We start from the raw sequence: 25194 nt of genomic DNA on the forward strand, positions 1-25194 counted from the left end.
CTTAATAATATATTTTCTTTAGACTCTGTGCTCTTAAAGTAAAATAAGTATTTCACATTAAATAAAAGAAGAAAAATCAGTGGGGTCTCCTGAGTCTCCTCCTTTTGTCTTTCCTTTCTCAGACTCCAAGTTTTTGCTTGTCTTTGAATGAATACTGCAGAAATAATGATGTATCAAAACAAAAGGGAAAAAAGCTGTAAGGACAGAAAAGATCAAAGAAATAAGAAAAAAGAGTCTGACTAATATTTAAAAAAATCAGAAATGGAAAACCTATTTGATTCCAAAATTAATAAATTAACACATTCTCTCCATTTACATTGCATTTGTCAGCTAGCACATTTTTTTCAACAAACATTTCAAGCAGCCATATCTCTAGGCAGATGAATCCCCCAAAATAAAACTAAAATGGAAACAGGCAAACCTAGAAATAAAAGGTTAAAAAAAAGCTACAAGGCCCTGTCTCCAGTTATATTCATAACAACTACAAATACTAATGAAGATCCATAGCCTTACTTGTTCAAAAATAATTCATTTTATGAAGGTTTCAAAAATAAAACATATTGAAAAATTGTTGGAAGTACACCTTATTTTTGTCAAAAAATAGCAACCCCCAAAGTTTTCAATAAAATTTGATTGCTACTTTTAAAAGAAACCTGGAGAGCCAGGGAAGAAAACAGTGAAAGAAAAATCCTACATCTTCCAAAAATAATGGGACTGTTTTCCTTTGAAGAAAGGACAGAAGCTCATTTCTGACAACCTAAATACATTTTTAATTGCAGTTTCAAAAATAGTGAAGAGATCTAATCACATCATGCATAACCCAAGTATAAACAGTTTAAATACAAACTGTCCTGAATGTTACATTGCAATGATAGGCCTGAGTTAGAATTTTGCAAGCAAATTTGGATATCATATTTCACAGAGTAAGAATAATTTCTGAAAAAAACCTGCAATGATCAGAGACTTCAAATGCATGAATAACAAGAGTGAGTTGGCATTGTTTGGTACAGATAGAGCAGCTGTCATGAGATCTGACAGCTTCTGTTTCTTCAACTACATAAAAAGACTGCTAAAGAAATATTTTCAAGTTCTTATGTTCAGGGCAAGAAGTTGGCTTCATACTGTCATAAGGCTGATTTGCATTCAATATTAGAAAAAAAAACCTGATTTTAAATATAATCAACACACTGAAGTACTAGGTAAAGATCACTCAGAGAGACAGGATTATCTCAATACTGGAGGTTTTCATGACAAACTAAAAAATCACATGCCAGAAAGTCCACACTGATCCTACCTGGAGCCAGGATGATGGCAAAGATTATCCCTTTTAGTCTTTTTCTGTTCTGTTTTCAAGGATTCTGTGTGTGTTTTTCAAGTTCAAGTGCTAAATCAGCCAAATTGCTTGTGTAAAACAAAACTAAACCAAGAATAAACCCAAAGACATAAGAAACGAGGAAATCCTAACTGTTTATTCTAAACTCTTTCCTTTCCCTTTTTCCTTCCCCTCTCATCCAGTCCTCTCCCAGGACAGAACATCTAGTATGTAATGATTTTCAAGTTAAAAGAAAAAAGCAAAAGGCTGCCAACTATGTGCCTTTAGAAAGCCTTTGAGCATAATGTAAAAAGGAGAATTTGCAAGATAATTTTTGAGAATTTAGCAAAGCTAAGCAAAAACTTCATCCATAGCATAAATATAGGCATCTGAAAAATTACTAGCTACCTTTGATGCCAAAGCCAACATAAGACAATTCAATCATAATACCAAACAATAATAATTCCCCATTTCTTTCACCTCTCTCCCTCCATGCTTCGCCTGTCAGGTGTGGAAAAAATATGTTCACCCGATACCCAACATAGCAGCAAAGGCTACTATGTGGAGTCTAGCTGACTGTTCACTACAATGTTTGCTCTTTGCTTACTAATAGGTCCACTTCTCCGGGCATCTCCCAAATGTGCTCAGGCCAGGACAACAGTAATGGGTGCCTGTGCCTGCACGGGAGAGGTCTCCACGGGAAGTCTGCTAGGATTGAGGGTGTTGACAAACTAATGAAAACCAAGGCTCAAAGTAAAACCACATAATTTAAAGACATGGTAGGCATGGAGAATGGAGTTCTCTTCTGTCTCCAGTTTTAATTTTCAGTCTCCATCTGAAATACCATTTTCATTTTAATAAAAACTGGCTTTTCTGAGTTTAAAAGCCTCTTGGTCTCAGTAAGTTTCTTATGCAAAAACATCTAAGTAGGTCTACCTCAAAGACCTGGCTGGCTCAAGAACCTGCCACAATAGGTAATTATTATTCATAGGATAGCCCAATCTTCTTATTACAACTTCATAAGGTGGTATTTGTCTGCCTTGCAGCTTTAAGCCTGTGAGAAGAGAAGATTAGAGTAGTGGCAATCTACAGACCTATCTTCATCTGTTATCAGGCAATTATTTATTGTGCATGAAAAGGTGGGAAGGTGAAGAAAATGTGTTTCACAAGATACTTTTCATGATGTTGTGTATTTACTGCATTGATTACATTATGGGAGTGATTCTGAAGAGGCGAAGTGTTTTGAGTCTATTGTGGTTTACTGGTACTTGCCAGCCTGGTGATAAAAAGAGTGCAAACCCCATCAGAGCAAATCAATATGCGACTGCTTAGAAAGGGCAATTTGACTGCATCAGAGGCTGGTATTGTGCAACATCTTGACTGTTGGAGAAAGGCTTATGAGTACTCACCTTGAAGACAAAGAGAGAAGCTGTCAACAAGCAACTGTCAAGAACAGCAAGTCTTTTCTTCCTGTATGTGTCTGATACATCAAATCCTGTCCATTGCAGGAATCATCACACATTTCAGCCTTCGAGAAACTGAGAAATATATTGGTCTAGACAATGCAGTCAATTTAACACTATGCTGAGTATCAATCAAAAGAGTAATCTGTGATCTCACATCAGTAATAGAAATACATAATTATGGTTAAATCCTTGCCGTAGCAACACAATCACACTGGCTAACTTCTGCTCTCTCTTATATCAATCTATGGTCAAGAAACTCTGCTGAAATCTTTCTTGTCTGTTTTTACACAGAAGTGTGTAATAAAAAAAGCTAGGTAGCATTCCAGCCTCCGTGAACATTTCAGAAGTTACAAATTCCCCCTATCTTGCATCACATTTCAGGAACAGGTATGCCTATTTCAGATGGAAGCCATAATACCAGTTTTGTCAAATTGTGAATGTGAGGAAACTACAAACAGGCTGATGATATTAAATTTGGTTTAGCCTTAATTGAAAATAAATTGCTTTTATGTATTCTCCATTTCCATAGAGGGAACCTAGGGATAAATGACATCAATTTATCTCTATTTAAGTTTATAACTCTTAACAAAATATCAGAGGTCTTTGGAATGGTTGATTCGTCTACAAGAACAAAATTTTGACCCAAACCCTGCCATAAATTGATGATGCTGGACATAATTATTAATAAAATTTGATTGGATGTTTGCTTTATGTGAATTTTGCTTTATTTTTTCCATCTGTAAAATGCAATTGCCAACACTTAACTAATTAAGCTTTTCCTCAGAAAATGTCTATGTGTCAGTTGTTCTCACATCGTATTACAAAAAAGCTCTGGAATATCATGAAATCATAGCCATGATTCAGCCATTAGACTGAAAGCATGGTTTGGAAGTATTTGGTTTAGTAAGTTACCAGGGCACACTATGAAAAGAAGGAAAAAAAACCCAAAACCTAAATATTTAATAGCTACCTCCCTGGTGAACAGTGCTTGAATTTGTGATAGAAATGACTACTTTGACTTTTCCTAAGGCATAGAAATTACAAACACAGAAGTAATAAGCGGGATAATGTTATACTTCTAGTCAAGCATACATAAAATACATTCATGTAATTTAAAACTTGTGAATCTAGTTATCACCTGTAACCATTTCTGTCCCTGGAACTTTTAGCTGCTGCTAACTTATTTCTACTTAAAAGCTGAAATAGATTTAGTTTCTAAATACTGAGAACAAATTTGGCTTTTACAAAAAAGTTCTGTTTTACAACGTGTTATGCAACTTGCTATGCAGCTTATGTGGACTTAACACTACTATATTACACTGCTGCAACTACTGATGCAAGCTTTAAAAATGGTGTATTTCTGATAGTTCAGTCTTACAGGAATTGTAGAAGTAAGCACATTTTTCTTTTTAATAAGCGTTTGTGATGAATAAATACTGTCAAATACCATGAGGTATCAGAGCATTAATTTTTCAAATATAACTGGGTCAGGTAGTTGACTAATAGGACTGAATTAAAAATTGAAAAATAAAATACAGAAAGTATTTGCTTACCTTGTCTCTCTACCACTGCAGCATCTACATTCAATTGTTGAGACTAAAGAACCTTTAGATCAATAATCTGAAAAAAAAAAAAAAGGCAAAGTTACTGAACGTTCTATGTAACACAAGTGACTAAAAGAAATAATAATGATAATTTTGAAACTATATTAATTAGATATAAACAAAAGGTGTGAACAATAAAATTAATGTAAAGAGCAGTTTGGCATGGAAGCAGGTATTTCTGTATATATTGTTGCTGAGGTAAATAGAAGAGACATTGTTGCAAGAAATCAAAATAAATCATTACAGTTTTTTTAACTGTCCCTCTGAGTTTCACAAAACATGGAAATACATTAATCTTTGTACAGGCTAGTAATTGCAAAGTGGAAAAGGTCACAGTCTGATTCTCACCCATTCCATATGAAATATTTAGAATCACATTCAGAAAGGCATGAAGCAAAGTGCAAAATGTGAACCTACCCCAGAAGAAAATCTTTAGTCCTTCAAAAATACTGCTAATGGAGGGAAACAGGAATGACCCATTCTGTTTTCATTCTATTAGCGGTACTGCAATTAATTGCCTTTGTACCTCAGGTGGCTAAATCTGGTCTAACTTCAAAGCGTGTATGAGAAAAAGAAACAACAAAAAACCCTCACAGTTTAAAATAATGTTGTGCTTCTAAAAAGCTACGAATATGTATGTGTGTATTTATGTATATGTATAAAACTCATTGTTTTCTCTTCAGGATAAAGAAAAGATTTAAGTTGATCTTTTTGATGAGGATAAAAGAGAAAAGGATAAATAAACCTTATAATGATGATGCTATGATTAATAATAATAATCTCCACTTATGTAAGTACCATTCAATGAAATATATCAAAGTATTTTATATAAAGTTGACAGTACCTAATGTGAGGCAGGCAATGTCATAATATGTATTCTTCCGAGGAGAAAACTGCAGCAAAGTTGCTGAAACAGTGATTTGAGGTCACAGAGCCAGTCAATGACAACAGTTAGATGCAGCACTGCATAGCTATTGCACAGGGACAAATTCAGCGTAATGGTAAACCTTATCTATTTGAAAAGATCAGCGCAGAAAGGACAGCACACATCAAGAGTGAAAACCATTTGGAAAAAGAGCGGTCCTGATCCTTTATTTTTAAAATTAGCAAAATCTCAAGTTCTGTCATAAAACTTATCTCCAAATGGTCAACAAGACTGTGTTCAACATTGACTTCAGATGAAGTTATAGGATAATTAGCAAGATAATAAATTTTACTTTGTGTGCTTCTCCAAAGTACAGAGTAATTCTTTAGGCAAAAACGGATTTCAGCAAAGAATGAAGACTCCATTTTCTTCTAAAAATTTTTTATTTTTTTCATAAAATTAATACAAAATTAACATTGCTGCATTCAGATTTTTATCTGCTTTAACCAGACGCAAATGCTCTGACTATCCATGCTGTTAAACTAACATTAGTTTAACTCATCCTTTATGCACCTCCTGCTGTACTTCCCTTTTGTTAATATTTGCTCTGAGAATAAATAAATAAATAAAAAATCCCTCTTAAATTACTCCTGCATTGTCTGACATCTCCAGATTAATCTCACTCCATCTGATCAGCTTGCAGATTCAGCTATTAAATTAAACATACCTCAACGAAGCAACACTGTTGGTCTGCAGGGCTTTGTGCTTCTTTTGGGCCTTATGCTGTGGCTTCTCTAGGCACTACTTCTCTTTCATGGAGTTTTCATTTGAAGCCTCAGGCAGCCTTATCCTGGCTCTCCTCCAAGCCACAGTGTGCTTAATCAGACAGGTGCAATCGGCCTGTGGTTTATGCAGAACCTGAAGCCCATCTCAGGTCCCTTCCAAATGGCATTACACTTATCAAGTTCTGTTGTGCCAGGAAAGTAATGAAGTTGTTTTGATAACTCTTCCAGCCACCATCTTGTCTTTGCTATCATTACAGTGATTGCCTTTCACAGGTGGTATTTTGAAACAAGATTTAGAAAAAACATACAAGTAGGTAATGCAAATTTCAATAAATATAAAATCAGTGACAACTAAGAAGAAGCAAAACAATGACCCTAAATACTTCTTTCCTAACTGCTGGTTTTCAGCATACTCTTCTTGAAACAACAGCTTCACTTAGGAAGCTACATTATCGCAAGAAAGATTCAAGGCTTGGTGCTTATTATACCCCAATCTGATTTCAGACCTTATGCTTTGATATACCTACCTTTGAGAATCTCCTTCTCAGATTTTATCAAGTGTTGGGCATGCACCTATGTGTCTGGGAACAGGCACAGGACAGGGGGATTTCATTCAGACTGAAGAAAGTATGAGATAGATAATGCTACAGTATACTTCCACTGAGCACCCTTCAGTTGTTAGGAGTTTACATTTCCAATACAGTCTGCAAAGTAGAGAAACAGCAATAATACTGTGTTTTTCCTTTTTGCTTGGGGAACTTTGCCAATAAATAAGCAGTAGCAAAAGACCTTGGTGATGCTTTAAGTCAAGCAATGATCTTACCTACTGTTCATTTGAAAGTTTTGTTTTAGATAAACAGGTAAGGTATTTAAAAAGTCACCATTTAATAACCATATACCAAAACGACTATTGGGGAATGGACAGATTATTTCTTGTGAGGAGTGTACAGTGTCCACAAAATATTTAGCTTATCATTTTGCAAACCAGGATCTTACGAAAAATATGCCTTTTAAAATTGTGATTTGAAGCTTTGTGGTAGGCATTATTGTGGATAAATAAGTATGGAACTCAGAATCATCATTTTGGGGTTTGAAATATATTCATGCACAAGTAAATATGATTTAGGATAATAAAAATATTTTTAATATTTCTAGAAACAACATATAGTTGAACGGTAAAGGAAAAATGCACATTTTGGGATCTGCTTCAAGTCAGCAAGCATACAGTCTGTTTTTGTTTGTTTGGTGCTACAAACCTGGAAGCCTGTTTACATATCTTAGGCCAAAAAAGACTCTTTGATCATATTGCCACACATCTTGATGTTTTATTCTATTACTCTTGAATTGTGCTGTATGACTTGCTGAAAAAATATTATCTTGATTTGTAGACACCTGTCTACAAGTACACATATATGTATACATATATACATATGTATATAGAGACAAAAAATTGTAATTAAAAGTAGTAAATTCTCCTGTTATTGATGTGTTCTTCAGATCATTGTGAGAGACTCAGAAATGGAAACAGTATAACATTGGTCAGTTCAGTATAACTTCAGTCAACGCAGTACTTATCTACAGTCGGTCAAGGGGTAACTAAATAAGTTCAGACATCAGATTCATAAACCGAACCAAATAAAAACAAAAAGACCCCCCTCCGTAGGTCCCTCTAGCATCCCTATTCTAATCTGACAGTTGCAGATGTTGGGGCTGGCGGGGAGGTGAGTGTAAAAGAAGCAAAAATCACAGTGGTCAGACCTGCACGCTCTCTCAAAACAGCATCTCCTATTGCCTCTGAGATAAAGTACTTGGGTAGACAAACTGTTGGTCTCCCCTGCTAGAATATTTCTTATATGCTTACTAGCCTAGAGCTGAGCCCAGATCAATTAGTTCTGTGGAGGGTAAGGGACAATTCATCCATATGACAAACTCATGTTTCCAGGGCCAGAGCTTTTATTCCTGCCTATCTCTGTGCAGATCTTTTGGAACTGCAGCACAGTTTGAGTGCCTCTGAAACAGCAAAAGGTATCACACACAGAGACAGATTTCACTCAGAAGTTTCTGGTGAGAGAAAAACCAATTCTTATCGTGAGGCCTTTAAAATAATGATGGATTTACCAGTTATTCCAGGGATTGATTAAAATGACAGTGCTTGAAGTTATGATGTGATAATTTCTGACCTGTGGATATAACTGATGACTTATAGTAACTTCCTGTAAACCTCTATCTCATTTTATGGAACAGCCAAATGACAGGGTATGGCAAACCATAAAAGAAGCGTTTGTTTCTTTTCATCGGGCTGAAAACCTGCAACTCAGCTGTTGATCTGGAGAACAGAGAGAGAAGAGCAAACAAAGAAATTCTATGTGCTCTGAAATCCAATTCTTTGTGCAGAAGAAAGATTGCAACCAGTTCTCCAGATTTGTCTACAACCTAGCATATAGGGCACAGGAAATGTAGAAAGTATGCATAGGAAGGAGGCACTTGAGCAAACAGCTCTGGTTTCCAGGACAACCTCCTAGGTATGGGGAGATGTAGGTGGAGGGAATTATTTTCCCTGTATTGTGTTTGTCTCAACAGAACCAAAAGACTAAGAATTCTGCTGAACCTTGCCTGAATTAAAACCAGATTTACCCTTACCTACTAAGTCAAAATCAGCACCTGCAGCTGATGTCAGCAGTGTTTTTCACAATGTCATTCTCTAGAGAATTTGTAACAATAGGCAGCTGAACACAAGAACCAGATGCTGGAAAACAGGAGATAAGAAAAGTAAATGTCATTTGCCTTGTTTAATATACAGTCACTTAGGTTACCATCACACACTGAGTTTGGTTGTTTAATTAAGTTTGTGCTGATGTCACAAATTCAAGTCAGGTAAACACATTGCCATTTAGCACATACATAAAACTTTTGATTAAACACACATAAATAGAAAATTAAAGCAATGCAGATAGTGCTACTGCAATCCACATTGAAGAACTACTGCAGTTATTAAGATATCTTTAGCGTTTTTAATTAGTTCAAATGCAAATCAAGGAGAATACTGGCGGAGCTGCTGGTGGTGCTCTATCCTAGCTGCTGTAAATCTCACAAAGGTCTGAAATCATACAGTGGGGAACCGGTTGATATCTTACCTGCCACTAGCACTCAATGTGTTTTCTGTGAGATTTTAGGGATGGCTAGGATGCCACAAGCTCTTATTTCAAGCTCATTTCTTTCAATTTTTATATTAATTAATTTTGTTCTAGGTAATACTCATCCATCCTCCTTTGCAAATACTATCTTCTTTCCCATCTCTATATGCATAACCTTATTTACTTGGAGTAAGCTTAGAGTGATAATTACAGTCAAGTTTCCTGGGGTCAAATCAATTTATGATTTAATACATATTGGGCAGACTTGGAAAACTCAATCCTTTTCTATGCCACAGCTTCAGAATAAATAGCATAGTACAATCACCATATATGAAAAGAAATTTGATGTAAATAGGCACATGGATTTGTAAATGTGACATACACATGAACTTGTGTTTTCCTGTATTATGCATGTAAAGTTCCTAGGCTTTAGCTAGAAACTGTGATGAAAAGAAATTTGAGGAATCCTAAAAGTACAGAAATCACGTTCTCTCCTCTTACTTGGGAATAGCTCATGCTTTCCTGTTCCTTCCCAGTCCTTACTATTTATGCTTATTGCTTTTATATTTAGGAAGATATAAGCACATTTGAAAGAATCATACTAAATCTGACAGTTAATGACACTGTCAATGATTGTTTATGCCATGTACAGTCTATCACGGTTTCCTTGTACATTTCCCAGAGTCAGTAGGTTGGGATATATTACAGGTAAACCCCAACATTTTATAGCTGTCAAACTACTATTATAATGCTTCATTATGTTAAATTTATGAAAAGTTTTTTCAATCTGAAGTTATACATGGTTTGAGACTTTTGCCTTAAGCAATAAAGAAAGCAATGTTATGGAAGGTAAACTCAAGGAAAAGACTTCGTAGTGAAGGCAAAGTTGTGACTAGCATGTGGAAAACACCTTAACTGTACCACGACCTAAGAGGCTGAACATACAGCATTTGAGGGGGGTGGGGGGTGGGGGTGGGTGACAAAGTTTTCCATCTGAAGCATAAATTGCACATGAAACATAAAAAGAACATAGATGTGTTCGAATAGCTGCATTATGCTTCAGCAAAACCTTAAATAGAAATATATTTAGTGTAAAAAGACAGTCCCAATGTAACTCTTGGTTCAGCTTTCATTTTCACAGGGGATAAAAAATAATCTGTGACTTTTGTAGCTTCCAGTTTCTCCTGCTGACTTATAATGCCTCAAACCAAAATAACTAGCACCATTTACACTTTATGTTTTAAAGTTATGCCCTCAGCAACTGGCAGAAAAAAATCCCAGCAAGCAAACCCTAATGTCCTCCTTCAAGAAAGACCTTTGAATTGCACATACTAAAACAAAACCCTATTCCAGCCAAAATTAGCAGAGATTTTGTAACAGGGTACTGCTCTAAACATCTAAAATATGTATACAGGCATCAACAAATGTAAGATTTACCATTAGCATTTTCAGTGTTTTCTGTAAATATAAACGCAATCTAACTTTAGTGGTGAAGATGGAAAGGAATAACAGAGAAGATTGCAGTAGCCACCTTAGAAATTGATTTATGCAACTATAATATGAAAGAGGAATTAAGATTAGCATAGCGAATTTACAGACACTATGAAAATACCTTCACAATACTACAGGATGAATTTTAAAAATACTGTAAGGACATTAAAATTCTCTAATGTAATTTGTAGGACTTTTGCTCAAAGAACTTCCTTTCTTCTACTTATACACAACAGTAACTAGCAAGTAAGGATGAACACCCAAGTGCAAGTACTGCACAATATAAAGGGCAATGTTTTTGACAGTGAACACAGGAAGAAAGGTATCACACCATAGCTATACCTGACCTGTGGGACCCAGAACCACTTCTCCATGCCAAGAAAAAACTCAGATTTGCATCTTGCTCCCATTCTTCCCTGTCAAGGTTTGAGGAGAGCAAATAAAAATAGGTGAGACAGATTAAAACCTTTGTTCTTTATAATGTGTGACCAGGATTTTAGTGAGTTTAGAGTTTCAGGTGTTTGAGCCTGGGCCTGGGTATGCCCATGAATTCACTTGTTCTCCAGGTCATATATTAATAATGCCTATCTGATAAGTTTATGACACAACTTAAAAAAAAAAAAAATATCTGACTATAGAAGTCTGTATTTGTGGCCTTTGTCCTCACCATGTGCATCTGCATTCTAACGGTGATTGCAGCTCCATACAATCCAGCACCCTGGACATACTCTTGAAGAGGCTTGCTTGTGTTCTGGCAGCAGTTTCACCACAACAATATGGAAATCAGCATCGTGACACTGAAAAGAGATAATTTGACCCCACCCCAACATATCTTCACTTAAAAAGGAAGGAAAGAGCATTGTTCACACTTTATACAGGGTATTTACAGACAAATAGGGGCTGAGATAGGATGGCCATGGGATATCAGGATTCCTCCCTGGAAACAACTGTGTGGGTGGAGGCAGTGGAGGTAAGAAATCTCTAATAGCTCTTTTTCTATACTGTGATACAGAGGTATATTTTAAACCAAGTTGTAAGCATTAGTACAGTACCTACTACAAAGTAAACATCAATCTACCTTCTCCTTGACGTGTCTTCATCCTTCCTTCTCCCTTATCCCCCTCCACAAGAGACATCATACCTCTTTTCTGGATTTAGGTAACTAAATAAATGTTTTCACTGTATTTATTCCTAACAATCTTGCTAGTCTTAAGTAGCTCATCTTGCTCTTTTTCCCCCCGTTCTTCTGCAACAATAGTTGTATAGAAAGGAATTGCAAATAAAAGGAACTCTAAATGAAATCTGGCAATTTCTTGCTTCTAAATGGAGAAAATTCATTCATATGTCTATATAATTTTTTAACTGTGTCCATTGATTTTCCCTGCTTCTATTGATTATATGTCTGCTTAACCTGAAAAGAGTTACTCTTAATTACAAAGCGTGGAGAACCAGATCACCTGCACAGTTTTCAGGAAATTTATTTAATTAAAGCTGAACTCAGAAGAAAAAGTCGAATACTTTTAAACATGGGCCTTAGAGGAACTGTTTTCTAAGGTAATTTTTTTCCAATTTTTCCTTCATATTTTGCATTCTATACCAATCCCTGAACTTGATAATTTATGAGATATATTTTCCCTCCAAAGAATGCTGATACCGTCTCCACTGTGTATAATAATAGCACTTTTGAGAGAAGTTATGGATTAAACTTGGACATACTAAGAATGCATATTCAAATAATACGATATATATTGAGTGCCACATGAGGGTGAAGCATAAGGTAAAGGAGCAGGGTACTTAATTTAGAGGAAATAGAATTATGCTGGAGAACTTTGAGATAATCTGTTGTTTGCCTACTCACTTACTTATTGGAAATTGCAGTAACAGGGACCCATGTAAATTTATGTCAAGATTTCTTTTCAGAACATCAAGGTCTCAATTATCACATCACATAAAAATTCAGTTTCACAGAACTGGATATAAAGGCTGATTAGAGATGCACACTTTTCCTATGTAAATACAGAAAAAAGATTGAGAGAGCATTTTATGAGTATGTCCATATTTATAAGGCATACATTGTTACAGAAATAGCTAATTATCACTCCCATAACCATTACCAATGTCTTCTCTGATGATCCTCAGGAAAAGTTGCGTTGTGAATGTGTATAGAAGACTATAGAAAAAGAAATGTGTTCAAAAGAATATTAAGAAATCAAGATACCAAGCAGTGCATCTTCTAAGTTATGTCTTCATTCCAACATGTTTCAGATGAATTGATACTAGGTATTGAATGGAATAAGGATGACATTCGTTATCAGTGTGGCCACTATATACTGAGTAACTTATTATCTGATATGGGAGGGAGGTTGGTTTGTTTGTTTGCTTACTTTTATCAAAGTATTTCATGACTGTCCTCTGACCTGCCAGCTCTTCACAGAAATTACAGAACAATTTTTGATATGAGAAAGGATACATTTGACAGGTTCATTTTCCACCCATATAGAGGTTTTGCTTGCTAACCTACCCCACCACAAATAGAGACAAAGGATCACGTAGAGTAAAACAAACCAAATATTTCAATAGGAATGACTTTCTGCTGACAGTAAATGGTGGCCCTCCCTGTACCTGTTGAATCTGTAAAATGTAGAGGGAAATCACAGCAGTCAAAGATTACCTTGGATCAAATGTATGAATACTATTTTTCCAGTTTGAATATCTGAGCCTCCTTCACACACGTGAAGTTTCCTAATTTAAACCAAAACAAAACAGTTTACTAATTAAAATTTCTAGGATGTAGAAAAAAATTGTACTCCTGTTCCTTGGTGTTTGTGAATAAAGGCCATGATATTTTGTAAACTCATAACACACCACATGTTTGGACGTGATTTTCTTTAGGTAATTTTCTGTAGGCTCTTTGTAGAACAATTAAAATTTCAAAAGATGAAATCATCGTTTACATTATAAATTCAAAATATCTAAGCAGTTTATGGAAGATTACCAGTCATAGAGAAACACAATATAGATTGATCAAAATTAAATTGCAGTTTCTTCATACAAATGTGTATGTTCCTATCTTCATCTGTTTTGCATAAACATCTACAATCTCATGGGGAGTTACTGTGTCTCATAAATTAAAAGCATTTTTCCTAATCATGTAACTCCAATATAGTGAGAGAATGGTTTGATTGTTCTTTTTTACACAACTAGTATCCTGTTTCTGTAAGATGCTGGATAATGTTTCACTTTATTTATTTATTCTTGAATACGAAAAGGTCCCATTTTTTCACAAACTGTTGTTGCAAAATTACTTCCCAGATTAATGAAGATTCCTTGAATACAAAGTGCAAACCAAAACATACATAGGAATTAGAAATTGTTACAGTTCAAATAAGTGGTAGTTTGCAACTGTACTTCAAGTGATCTTCTTATAGTAAGTTGGCAATAGGAGGTGAAACTCTTCATATTTAGGAAATCACATTCTATTCCCATATTTATCATGCTTTAAAACTCTGTTTATCATTTGACAGAAACATGAGATAAGTAGGAAGCTTAAAATACCTGTAACAGTTTGAGTTACCTTACATCTTTGGAGATGGTTTGACCAACAAGATAGAATAAATTAACCTGTTGTTCAAGGATCTATGTATAGTTGAGGAGCAGGGTAAGGGAATGGCAACAGACAGATGTGATTTTTTTTTCCAGAACCACCCATTAGCACAAAAAAGATCATTGCTCCTACTACTTGTTCGTCATCACCCCATTTCAAGACCCCATTATCAACCCTGGATTACCAGCAGAGCTGCTCTTATGAGCAATCAAAATAAGGTTGGCAAGCTAACATTTACATTCACAGCCCAGATCTCTGCTACACTTCTGCATCTGCCTTCTTTTAGTATATAGGACCTCTTTTCAGCAGATGACCAGCTCTCCAAATTTAGAAAGAGTTTGCAGGAATAAAAAATTTCAAATAGCAAAATTTGCAACCTTTGCAAGTAAAGGGCAAACTTTAATTCAGTTTAGTGTCTGACAGATTCTATAGGTAGCAGAACTGCCTGGGAAAAGAATTTAGCAGGTCTTCAAATATGAATTACATTACCACCACACTTTCAACTAAAATTATATTAAAATAACATTCCAGATATAACTTCCAATAAATGCAAATTATCTACTTATTATTTCCGATAAAATTTCATGTATACAATATTTTCCTACTTAAACTAAGATATTTTTTTCTGTTCTAAATCAAGACAAACAACATAAAAATTTAATTCTACCCCTACCCCCTTCTTTTTATTATTTTCCATTTCAGAACTGTGTAGTATTTTGTTTCAGTAATGTCTACTTTTTTTTAAAGTGGGAAACTTCCAGTGTCTCTGGACATGTCCCATTCTTCCCATGCATAGCAGTCCTGATGATTAAAAACCAGGGCTCCTGTAAGTCTCTTCCTTTGCAGTCTGCCAGGCAGGTGGATGGAGATAATACCTTTAGGCCAGAGTCCAGTTTAATTCATATAATAATAAGTAAGTTAAATAAGTGTTGGAGTATATACACATGCAGGAAAAATACAAAAGCCCTAGGGAAACTGATGGAAATTACTTCAAAAATACAAGAACTTCATAAATACAGGCAGAATGTGCAGCTACTCAACATCTGAGAATTTACATTTCTAATGTAAGCAGTTACATGACTAATGTTGGTACTATAAACAGTTTAACAAATTACTGATTATTCAGTGACAACTTATTATGTGAGAATCGAGTACTTCCTTGTATTGTGTTGAGAATATTAGCTTCACGGAGGCTCCAACCTCCCTAATGCCTTATGTTAAGTGATTTCACTTCTCCTGACCCATGGGATTAATCCCTCACTGAGTTTCCAGACATGGCTCTTGCCCTGGCTACTCCCCCGGCTGGATGGCTGAGGATGTTAAGGGGGCAAGTAACAACACAGGACATTGTAACAGGTATTTGACGTTTTAAAGACTCAAAAAGAAGCTGGCCTGTCTTCATGAGAAAACTGGGCTCAGGTGCTAGTCATTAGTCCTGAGATCTGATTCTTATTAAGCATATTTCAAAAACCTACTACCTCAAATAAAAAGGACAAAGCTATATTTATTTCACAAGATGAGGAATATTCTCCACAAGAATGAACGTGTGCTGATTTGTAGGGATAGGAAATTGTCCTGTGTGGCACAAGCCAGGATCATCTGACTAAAAGAAATACACTGTATTTTGTACTCAACATACAAAATAAGTCTGGTTTTTTTTTTTTTTCCTGAAACGAAGAATCAAATATGTAAACAAGATTCAAATATTTTGAATGAACTTTGTATATTGATTACACATTTCTCCGTATTCTGTGTCAAAATACCCATACAATATTTAAATTTATTTTCTCTGTATTACCTGTAGAGTTGGCAAGTTACAAGGATTTTTTTTTGGGTGCTGTGTGCATGTTGCATATAATTCTTTCAAACCATTGTATAGAATCCTTAAGAATTTTCACAGATATTACAGATATGCACTGAATATATTAGGTGCTAAAACTCTTTGGACAATTATCTAATCCAGTTAATCCTCTTCTAGAGTCAGAAGACTGTAACAATAATCAGATTGCATTGGGTGACTAGTGTTAGGCTACAGTGTTAAACTAGAGAAAAAATCAAAGTGAAGGAATTTAAGAAAATCCACCCCAACCCGGCTTCATACAAATGGAGTAATAAAAAGATGCAATGGCTCAGCTATGAAATATGGACATACATACTGGAATACAGAAACAAGGAAACAAGGAAAGTGGCAGCATATAATAACTTGTCTGGCCATAGTGTCCATCTAGAGTAATACCTTTACTGATACTGAATAATATTTTCTCAGGTGGATGTCATACTATATTTTTCTACTCTGAGAAATAAAAAAAAAAAATGCTGGGATAAGATTATTTCTGTCCCCATTTAAAAACCACTCAGGTCACTGATCTGTGGCCAGATGTGACTGTAAGCATATATCTGAAGAATATATACTACAGATGCTCATAAAAAAGGTACTGTGAGTCCCTGTAAATGAAATTAGAGGAATAAACTTCTAAAAAAGAGTGCTATGTGAGAATTCCTAGTGGCTGGGTTAGCTTCAATGGCTTGCTTCGACTTTGGTATTAGGTTCTTTTTCATAATGGTGCTATAAGGCAAATTAATCAGTGCCTAAGTTCACAGGGACAGAGTTTTGAACACTCATGAAGAGATGTAGTAGGAAAAGGACTGTTAAACACCACGCAATGCTTTGAAAATTTACCTCCTGGTGTTCTTGAAAATTATTTCTCCTGTGTAAAGAGGACTAGAAGGAAGTAAGTAATTAACTGACTTAAGATGTTCCTGAAGAAATAAAATAAAAAGAGGGGAAAAAAAGAATATAACTAGAAACACAAATTGGTTAAATCAGAACATTTGTAGGTGAGTTTGGGAAGTTCAGAAGCTATAATCCTTAAAACCCATTTCTTCTACGTTTTTACAAGGTAACTTGTTACCTTACCATCAATCAATAAATGGGAAGACAAGTATTTTTTTGCAAATAGAAACTTGGGGATTCTAGACCCATCATCTTCAAAAAGGAGACTTCTGGTGATTTCTGGACAGGTTATTCAAAGAGATGTCTTTTCTTGGTTTAAGTTAGTCATTTTAAGCACTACTCCAATATTTTCTACCTTGCCCTGTGTCCTTATGAGTTTTATTAAAGCTATTTTTTGTATATCACTAAGTCTCAAACTTGCAATTTATTTTACCAACAGTGAAACAGAAGATAACCACAACTGACCTCAATGATAGTCAAGATTGTACAGACTTACTCATATATGCTGAATGATTTGGTCTGTAATTACAATGCATGTATTTATAAAATTCTTCTTTTCTACCTCCCTGAAGCTACACACTGACCAAGATAAAGGAGATGGAAATTTAAAATACATATTAACAGGAGATGGGGCTGGCAGTCTGTTCATTATAGATGAAAATACAGGAGATATTCATGCTGCAAAGAAATTGGACAGAGAAGAAAAGTCCCTGTATGTGCTACGTGCCAAGGCTATAGACAGAAAAACAGGAAGACAAGTGGAGCCAGAGTCTGAATTTATCATTAAAATCCACGATATCAATGACAATGAGCCAAAATTCACCAAGGACATGTACATCGCCAGTATTCCGGAGATGTCTGGAGTTGGTAGGTAAAAACTTATCCTTACATAAAATATAAAAGGGTTTGAGTTGATTTGAACATATTTTATTACTAGAGGCACTTAATACTAGCTTCTGTGAATATCCATGGAACAATTTTTCTTGCAAGTAATGTATCATAAATGATTGGTTTCTGCTTTTATTTATTTCTTTCATCTTCATCCACTTTTTAATCCTTTTTCCACACTATAAGCTACTCATTACTCTTTTAAGCCCACTGGAACCATCAAGGAATGTTGCATATATGCTTGTCTTACCAGTTACTACATAGTTTTGCCACAGCTAAGATTATCACTTGCATAAAATGTATCCTCTTTGTATGTGTAAAGTCTAATTTACCAAACATTTCTGTACCTTTAGAAACAAATTTAAGCACATAAGTATGTAAAACAATTAATGTATCAAAATGATGCAAAATATGTTCTTATAAATACCTAAATATTTACTTGATGTGGTGTTTGTTTTGATTTATTTTGGGTTTTTTAATTATGTTTTCTCTTTGGTATCAATATTAGTAGTTTTTGCTGTTGAGGTTTGTTTTTTTTTTTAAATATGGACTTGTGTGATTGTTTGGGTTGTTTTTTTTTTTAAGATACCAAACATGTGAATTCCTTCTCCAAAGAAATAACTCCTTCTGTTTAAAAAATATTTTTCTTCATGGACAAAAACTTACAGCTAGTCACAAGTGCTGCACTGAAAAGTAAAAATGTCAAATGACAGTAGAAGACAGGTGAGAAATATAGCATCAAAGGAAATTAATTCTCTGACTTTTGTTCAAATAATATAAAAAGATAGACAATATTCACCAGCACACATTCATCAGAAGTTGTCATGATTACCTAAGTGCTCCATTCTTTTACAGCAGAGACAGTCTCTCTAATGAGTAAGCATACAATACATAGGCTATGGGAAACAACTGACAGCTAAATTCTCAGAAGTTATTTACATTAGGAATTACTGTAATGGTTTGCAAAATCAGCTTTGGATGATGGAGAGACAATAAGACACCAATCAACATTTGTGATTAATCTGTATCTTTGCAAAATAATTTCCAGAAGCTAATAATTATCTCTGAGAGCACTGGCAGAGATACAGCAAAGGAAGACTATTTTATAACTCTCTTTTATAATCACAACAAGGGAATACCTACATGACTAGGTATAATGCAAAGAGTTCAAGAATTGTTCTTTTAAAGATACCTGGAAAATAGAGAAATCCTTTCCATTCCAAATTTACTTTGCTGATAATCTGTGAAGGAGAAATGCTGGCAGTGCACATGTCGTATTTAATTTGAAATATATATTTTAAGGAAGGAACTCTGTAGGAATAGATAGGATAAAAAGTGTGATGTCCCTGTTTAACCTTATCACTTAGTCCAACTTCATTAGAGTCAATGGAGAAGTATGAACAGAAGAGAACAGAATAACATCCAGTCGTTTGGCACTGCTTGTGAAATTTTAAGTCTCTGAAATGTCTATATTTGATGAGGATAGTGTAAATACCTCTTTAAGCTGAAAAAGTGTCAATAAAAGACCCAAGTAAAGGGGAGGTTTACTGTGAAGAAAGAATTAGAGGAAAAGGATTTAAATAGTAAAAAAAGCCCCTTAACTACCAATATGAAGACAAAAAAAAAGGGAACTGAATTACTCTTTTCTCTGTTTAGTTGACATTTCTATGTGGGGATATAAAAACTATGCTGGAATGGCAATTCTTAGCATTGAATTTGAGTAAAAGTAGTTTCGTAATTACTTGAGGTAGCAGAGCATAAGAACCCAAATCCAAATCAGCCCGTTCAAGAAGCAGAAATTCTGTATTTCTGAAGTGAGTAATAAGAATGTTAATTCAACACTCAGGATGTACAGATAGGCAAATAAGGGATAAACAAATATATTTTTTCTTGGAGTTCCTTTGTCCCATCCCTCAGATAAGGAAGCAGATGGCATAACTGGAGGAAGTAACTTAGGAGTGAAAAGGTGAGATACTTGCCATAAGTGGAATACAACTTACAGGTGAGCAAGTGGTACTTTTTTAAACATTCCCATACAGCACACAAGAGAACACATAAAACAAAAAATGAAGATAATATAGTTCTAGAAATATCTAGACAAAAGAAAGCTATGCAAGCATAAGGCAGCAAATATGCACTAGGCAGCACGTATAAAAAAACGCAGAGAAAAGAGGAAAAGAGAGAGACTGACAAAACTTAAGCTCAAACAATGGGCTGTGGAAGTAGCTCCTGGTTCATACTTTCTACGGTGGCTAGGATATCCATTAAAAAAAATCTCCAATGCATTATAAAAATGGCATTTAAGCAGTTGTAATTATTATTCATTCAAGAGGTAAGATTTAATGAACAATTAGCTTTTCTTTTGTCTGGATATGCGGTCCAAATAATTCTTTCCTGAACATACTGTTTATTGCAGAACATCATAAATTTACAGAATTGTCAATTATGCAAGTAGGTTCATTACACCTCAACACTTAATCTCTTCAGTGGTTTTAGTATATATTGCTGTTTACAGATTAGATAGGTGTCAAATAGAAGTTTAAAAGTTGAACTTGGTAAGGAAGTAGGACCAAACCTTTTAGTTGCTTCCAGACTGTAGAATTTAAGATGGAATTTGAAATCGGAGGTTTGTGTAAAGTAAGTCATGAAAGAATAAGAAATAGAAGTTACTGAGTGCATATTAGGATTATTGCTGCTGTGAAAGTAAGTAAATCTAAAAGAATAGTATAAAAAATATACTGAAAATGAAAAGAAAGAAAAAAGACAGATCACAAAAGTGCATTTCAGAAAACCAGAAGACTTCAGAATAAAAACTCAAGTGGCTCTTAATTCTATGTTTCTCTAAAACAAATGAAAGAAAATAAGAATAATAAAATAAAACCAAGAATCTCTGGAACAAAGTGATCATCTTTGGTAAGACCAAATCAAATGAAAAGGTCAGTGTAGCTCTTGATTACCTGCATAAATACTTAGGATGATGAAGGTTATTTGTTACAACTATATATACACAGATTCTTGCATACCTAACCAAGTAAGTTTTCTGACTGCAAACAACTACATAATTATATTATACATATTTTAAGAAATATATTCATGAGAGGCAAGTAAAAAATTTGTGGGAAAATCTCTTTCATCCTATTCTTTTCTTCCTCCCAATTTTGTGTCTTAAAATATATTTTTTTTTACCTGTTATGTTTATTGTTTGCGAAGTTCAACAAATATGGCAATGGATATTTATGAAAGCTCAGGAAAATGTCACTAAGTTTGAGAAACTGAAGAGGAATAATCACTAGCAATGTTTCTAGCTCTGTGTGTATCTGTTAGTCAAATGACATGTCATACTACATATTTCTCACTATGTTACTATTGGAAGAACTAGATCTAAAGCACACAAGGGAAGATGATAAGTCAACACCTCTGACAGAATGTGTGATTTTCAATACCAATCAGCAAAACTTACTCATGTTTAACTAGTTTGATAGTTAAAACAGTGAAAGTGTAACATGGATTTTCAGCACAACCTATCCAAGCCCAGAGGGAAATATAAATGCTTATTTGTGCACTAGTTTGTGGTAATCCTGTTGTCATATCTACATTGTAGTCATCCAGCTATACATAAATTAGCCTTGCTATGCCTAAATGGGATCCAGTCATATCTAACAGCATTATGGGTATACCTAAAATGCTGTGTAGCAAAGTTAGTACTGGAAGCAATCAAAACCACTGAAGTGAGCTGACTGCAGTGTCATTTCAGATAGCTTTTATGGAAATGATCATGCTAAATGTTCACAGCGATATTAACTTCAAAAATAAAAGGAGAAAGTTAGTCTAAGAGATATCAAAACTCAATAACAGAATTTCTCATTAAAATCAGCTGAAGAACTGGAGGATAATAACTGCTGTAGATATATTTTTAGAGTGCTAAAATTAACTGGAAGAATCCTGAGATTTATGTCAGACTAGGTAAGTAGATTCAATAAAAAATAATTCAAAAAAATGTGAAAAAGATGCTAGACAGACCATAAAGGTTAATCAAAGCATAATACAGAAAATATAGGAACAAAAATGTTCAACATCTTTAACAGAATGTCAAAGCTATAAGATACAGTCTTGGTCACAATGAAGAACATATGGATTTGAAGCATGACCTGTTCTGATTTGGCTGTATTTTAGAAATATTTTAAGAGGAAACTTCAGAGAAGCTAAATATGCATCTTGAGCATAATCTTTTAATTTCCTCTTCATGTAGAAGGGAAAGTACAGCCCTGATCATACTTAAAATCTACTTTCATCTTCAAGGCTTAAATGAGTCAAAACTATGATCGAAGTATTTTTCCAAGTGAAAAATGATTGCTAAAAAGCAAAAATAAAACAAAATCAAACCTAACCCTACACCTCATTGTGAAAAACACTTTTGTCAGTATATAAATAAATTTATTAAGAAATCTTTAAAAAGGGAAGTTAGCAATGAGATCTCCAGTGGAGTTCAATCCCTTTTGACACCTGGGTCAATATTGCATCCTTCTGTACCTTCCTTGCTAATTTTAATGAGTAAGGCTTACCATCTTTTCTTATTAAACATCTTAAGCGTGCAGCTGATGAGTATTTCACAACTTCTTTTTAATCTTTGAATTGATCCTATTAAGAGAAGGGATAATGCCTAATTTAACTTAGCACTCGTTTCTTCCTACTTAACTGCTACTTTCTAGATTTTATGGATCTAACCAAAGGCATCCCCTAGTTCAGAATTTCTGCATGACAAGATTTGTATGAGTATAGAGTGCCATATTTTAAATGGCTAAATTGAAAATTTATAATTTTTCCATTAAATTACTTTTATTGCACATACACTCAGAATAAAAGAGTTTTCCTTATGGCTGAACAGTGAAGCTTGATAGGACATTATATATGAAACATAAATATAGCCATTTTCAACTCAGGCATACAGGATTAGAATGTGCCTAAACGTGCCTAGTATTTAACAGATACTCTAAGATATATATATATAAAATAAATATGCACAGATTAAAAGAAAGAAGAAGAGATGAAATTGCAGTAAAACACACAGGGTAATATGCACTAATACTTCCATTTTTATTACCATGCTATTGTCTATGAGTGCAGTAGTATATACTGCAACATCAATTACATAATGATTGTGAAGGAAGTTCCATTATTGTTGCTCACTCTTGCTACAGTATTGCTTGGGAATCTGTAAGAATCACAACTACTACTGGGTTTAAAGTAAGAGTGCTTTGTGATATTTAGTTTTAGTTACATCACATTTTCAGCATCACATAATCATAAATGTATTTCTCAAGAACAGTTTGTTAGCTTGTATAGGAAGCTCTTACAAGACTAAGTAGGCCTTACAATTAAAAAAAAAGAAAGAAAAAAACAAAACAAAACAAAACAAAAAAACCTGAACCAAATACAGGAACCATCACATTTTCTATTTTTGAATTTGCTTATGTCAGTAAGCATTAACGTACAGATGTGTGTAAACGACTAAATGGAAGCAGCTCTCATCTTTCATATTTCAGCAGGAAATAATTATATTTTCCTCTCTGCATATTTTCCCTCATTTCAGCTGCTTATTAAAAAAAGCTGTGAATGACTGTCTTGACTTTGCCACAAGCTTGTGAAAACTGCTTTGCTAACTTGCAAAATTCCAGAATGATAATTATTAACTTATACTCTATTTTTAAATGAATTGAGTTATCTTTATATATAGAGGAAGATATATTTCAAATAAATATTTCACCTGCAAGTTCATGTTTTACTGCACTTAAAATACAGCATTAGAATTCCTTTTAGTCAAACTAAGCACAATGGCAGAAATCCTGTAGATAGAATACTTCCTATATTTCTGTCTGCATTTGCCAGTAGAACTAAAGAATTTCAAAACCTCTGTAGAACCTGCATAGGATTCTCTTCTTTAAATCCAGTATTTTTATCCTTCTTAGATTTACCTTCTTTATTATTTTTATGCAAGTCTTTATAGTGAAAACAAAGCCACCCTTCAATAAAATACAGATGAAAACATAAAATATGAGTTCAATGCCTCATAATATTTTCTTAAAATAAACCATCTAGGTGAAAAGGGAAAAACCTCATTTTGTTGAACAGTTAAAAATATAAATCTACTTTTCCAGTAAAATTGGTGTATTTTGTGGTTTTGTCAGTTCTGCACATGCATTCTGTTAGATACATGCATAGCATTTTTATTTCAATAGGCTTGCATTACATTTTTATTAGGATAGCATATAGAATTCTTTACAAATATTTTGTATTTGACATGAGGTAGAACTTTTGCAGAAGTGTATGAGTTGGTGTTTTAAAAATTTGTATTTCCAGTTAAAAAAGAAAAGAAACATTAGAACACCAAAGGAATCTTACTTTGATCATGAGGGTTTTTTTCCTTAAATTATTTTATCATTTGTATAAGTATGTATATAAAATATGGACAGCATTTTCCTAGCAAAAAAGAGGTCTATTGTGCAAGGAACTTACTTACTACAGCTCTGATACTATGAACAGGTTATTTTGAATTTCTGCAGGTCCAGTGATTTCAAGCTGGATGTTATGTAAGTGTTAGGATCTCACTGCACCAACTTTATTTCATGATTAATGTACACAATTACTGTAAAATTTAATAACAATTTACAATTACTGCTTTTTTCCTGAGGATAGATAAACAAAATCATAGTTAATGTAGACATTTTGGCTCTTCAAGAGAAAGAAGGAAACCATTCTCAGAGGAAAGATCTATGAGTTTACAACACTCCCAACTAATTATTTGAGCTCGAGAAACAAATAAACATACTCGCTGATCCAAAAGAAATACAAGTTTCCTTTTAGAATCCAGAAAGCAATTTAACTATTTTTTAACAATAACATTTTGGGACAATATTGTTGTACAGCTCTATTCAACATCCAAATACAACATATGAAATGTAAAGTAACTATTGAATTCATCTATTTGTTTTTCTCTTTCAGAGCTTTGTTGATTTTATATTTAGTCATTTTATCCATTACTGATGCTGCATTATTCTGTTACTGACTGAAAAAAAGATAAACACTTAAAAAACTAACATAAGAAATCACATAAAACCTAATATGTATATATTATGTATATATATATATGTATATGAAGGTAAAGAGGAAACTTAAATAAATCATGTTTATAAAATTTGGGAAATTCCTCATAAGTCATTAGAAATACTATAGTTCCTTTAAAGTTTATGCAGAATGTGTTAATGTCACACCTGAAAAAATCGAGGGACTGCACATTCAGAAAAATGAGGGACA

The 25194-nt window shown here is 34.1% G+C and overlaps 1 protein-coding gene across 1 annotated transcript in view; it reads left to right on the forward strand.

Annotated features, from left to right (window-relative positions):
- CDH9 (cadherin 9) overlaps positions 1-25194 on the forward strand; it is a 66772-nt gene that overhangs the window by 6218 nt on the left and 35360 nt on the right. Inside the window, exon 2 of the mRNA XM_037382216.1 lies at positions 17568-17862. Within this exon, the coding sequence (XP_037238113.1) occupies positions 17568-17862 (295 nt within the window). The remainder of the gene's footprint in view (positions 1-17567; positions 17863-25194) is intronic.

This window comes from Falco rusticolus, chromosome 3 (genome assembly GCF_015220075.1).
Source record: "Falco rusticolus isolate bFalRus1 chromosome 3, bFalRus1.pri, whole genome shotgun sequence".
Classification (NCBI taxonomy): Eukaryota; Metazoa; Chordata; class Aves; order Falconiformes; family Falconidae; genus Falco; species Falco rusticolus.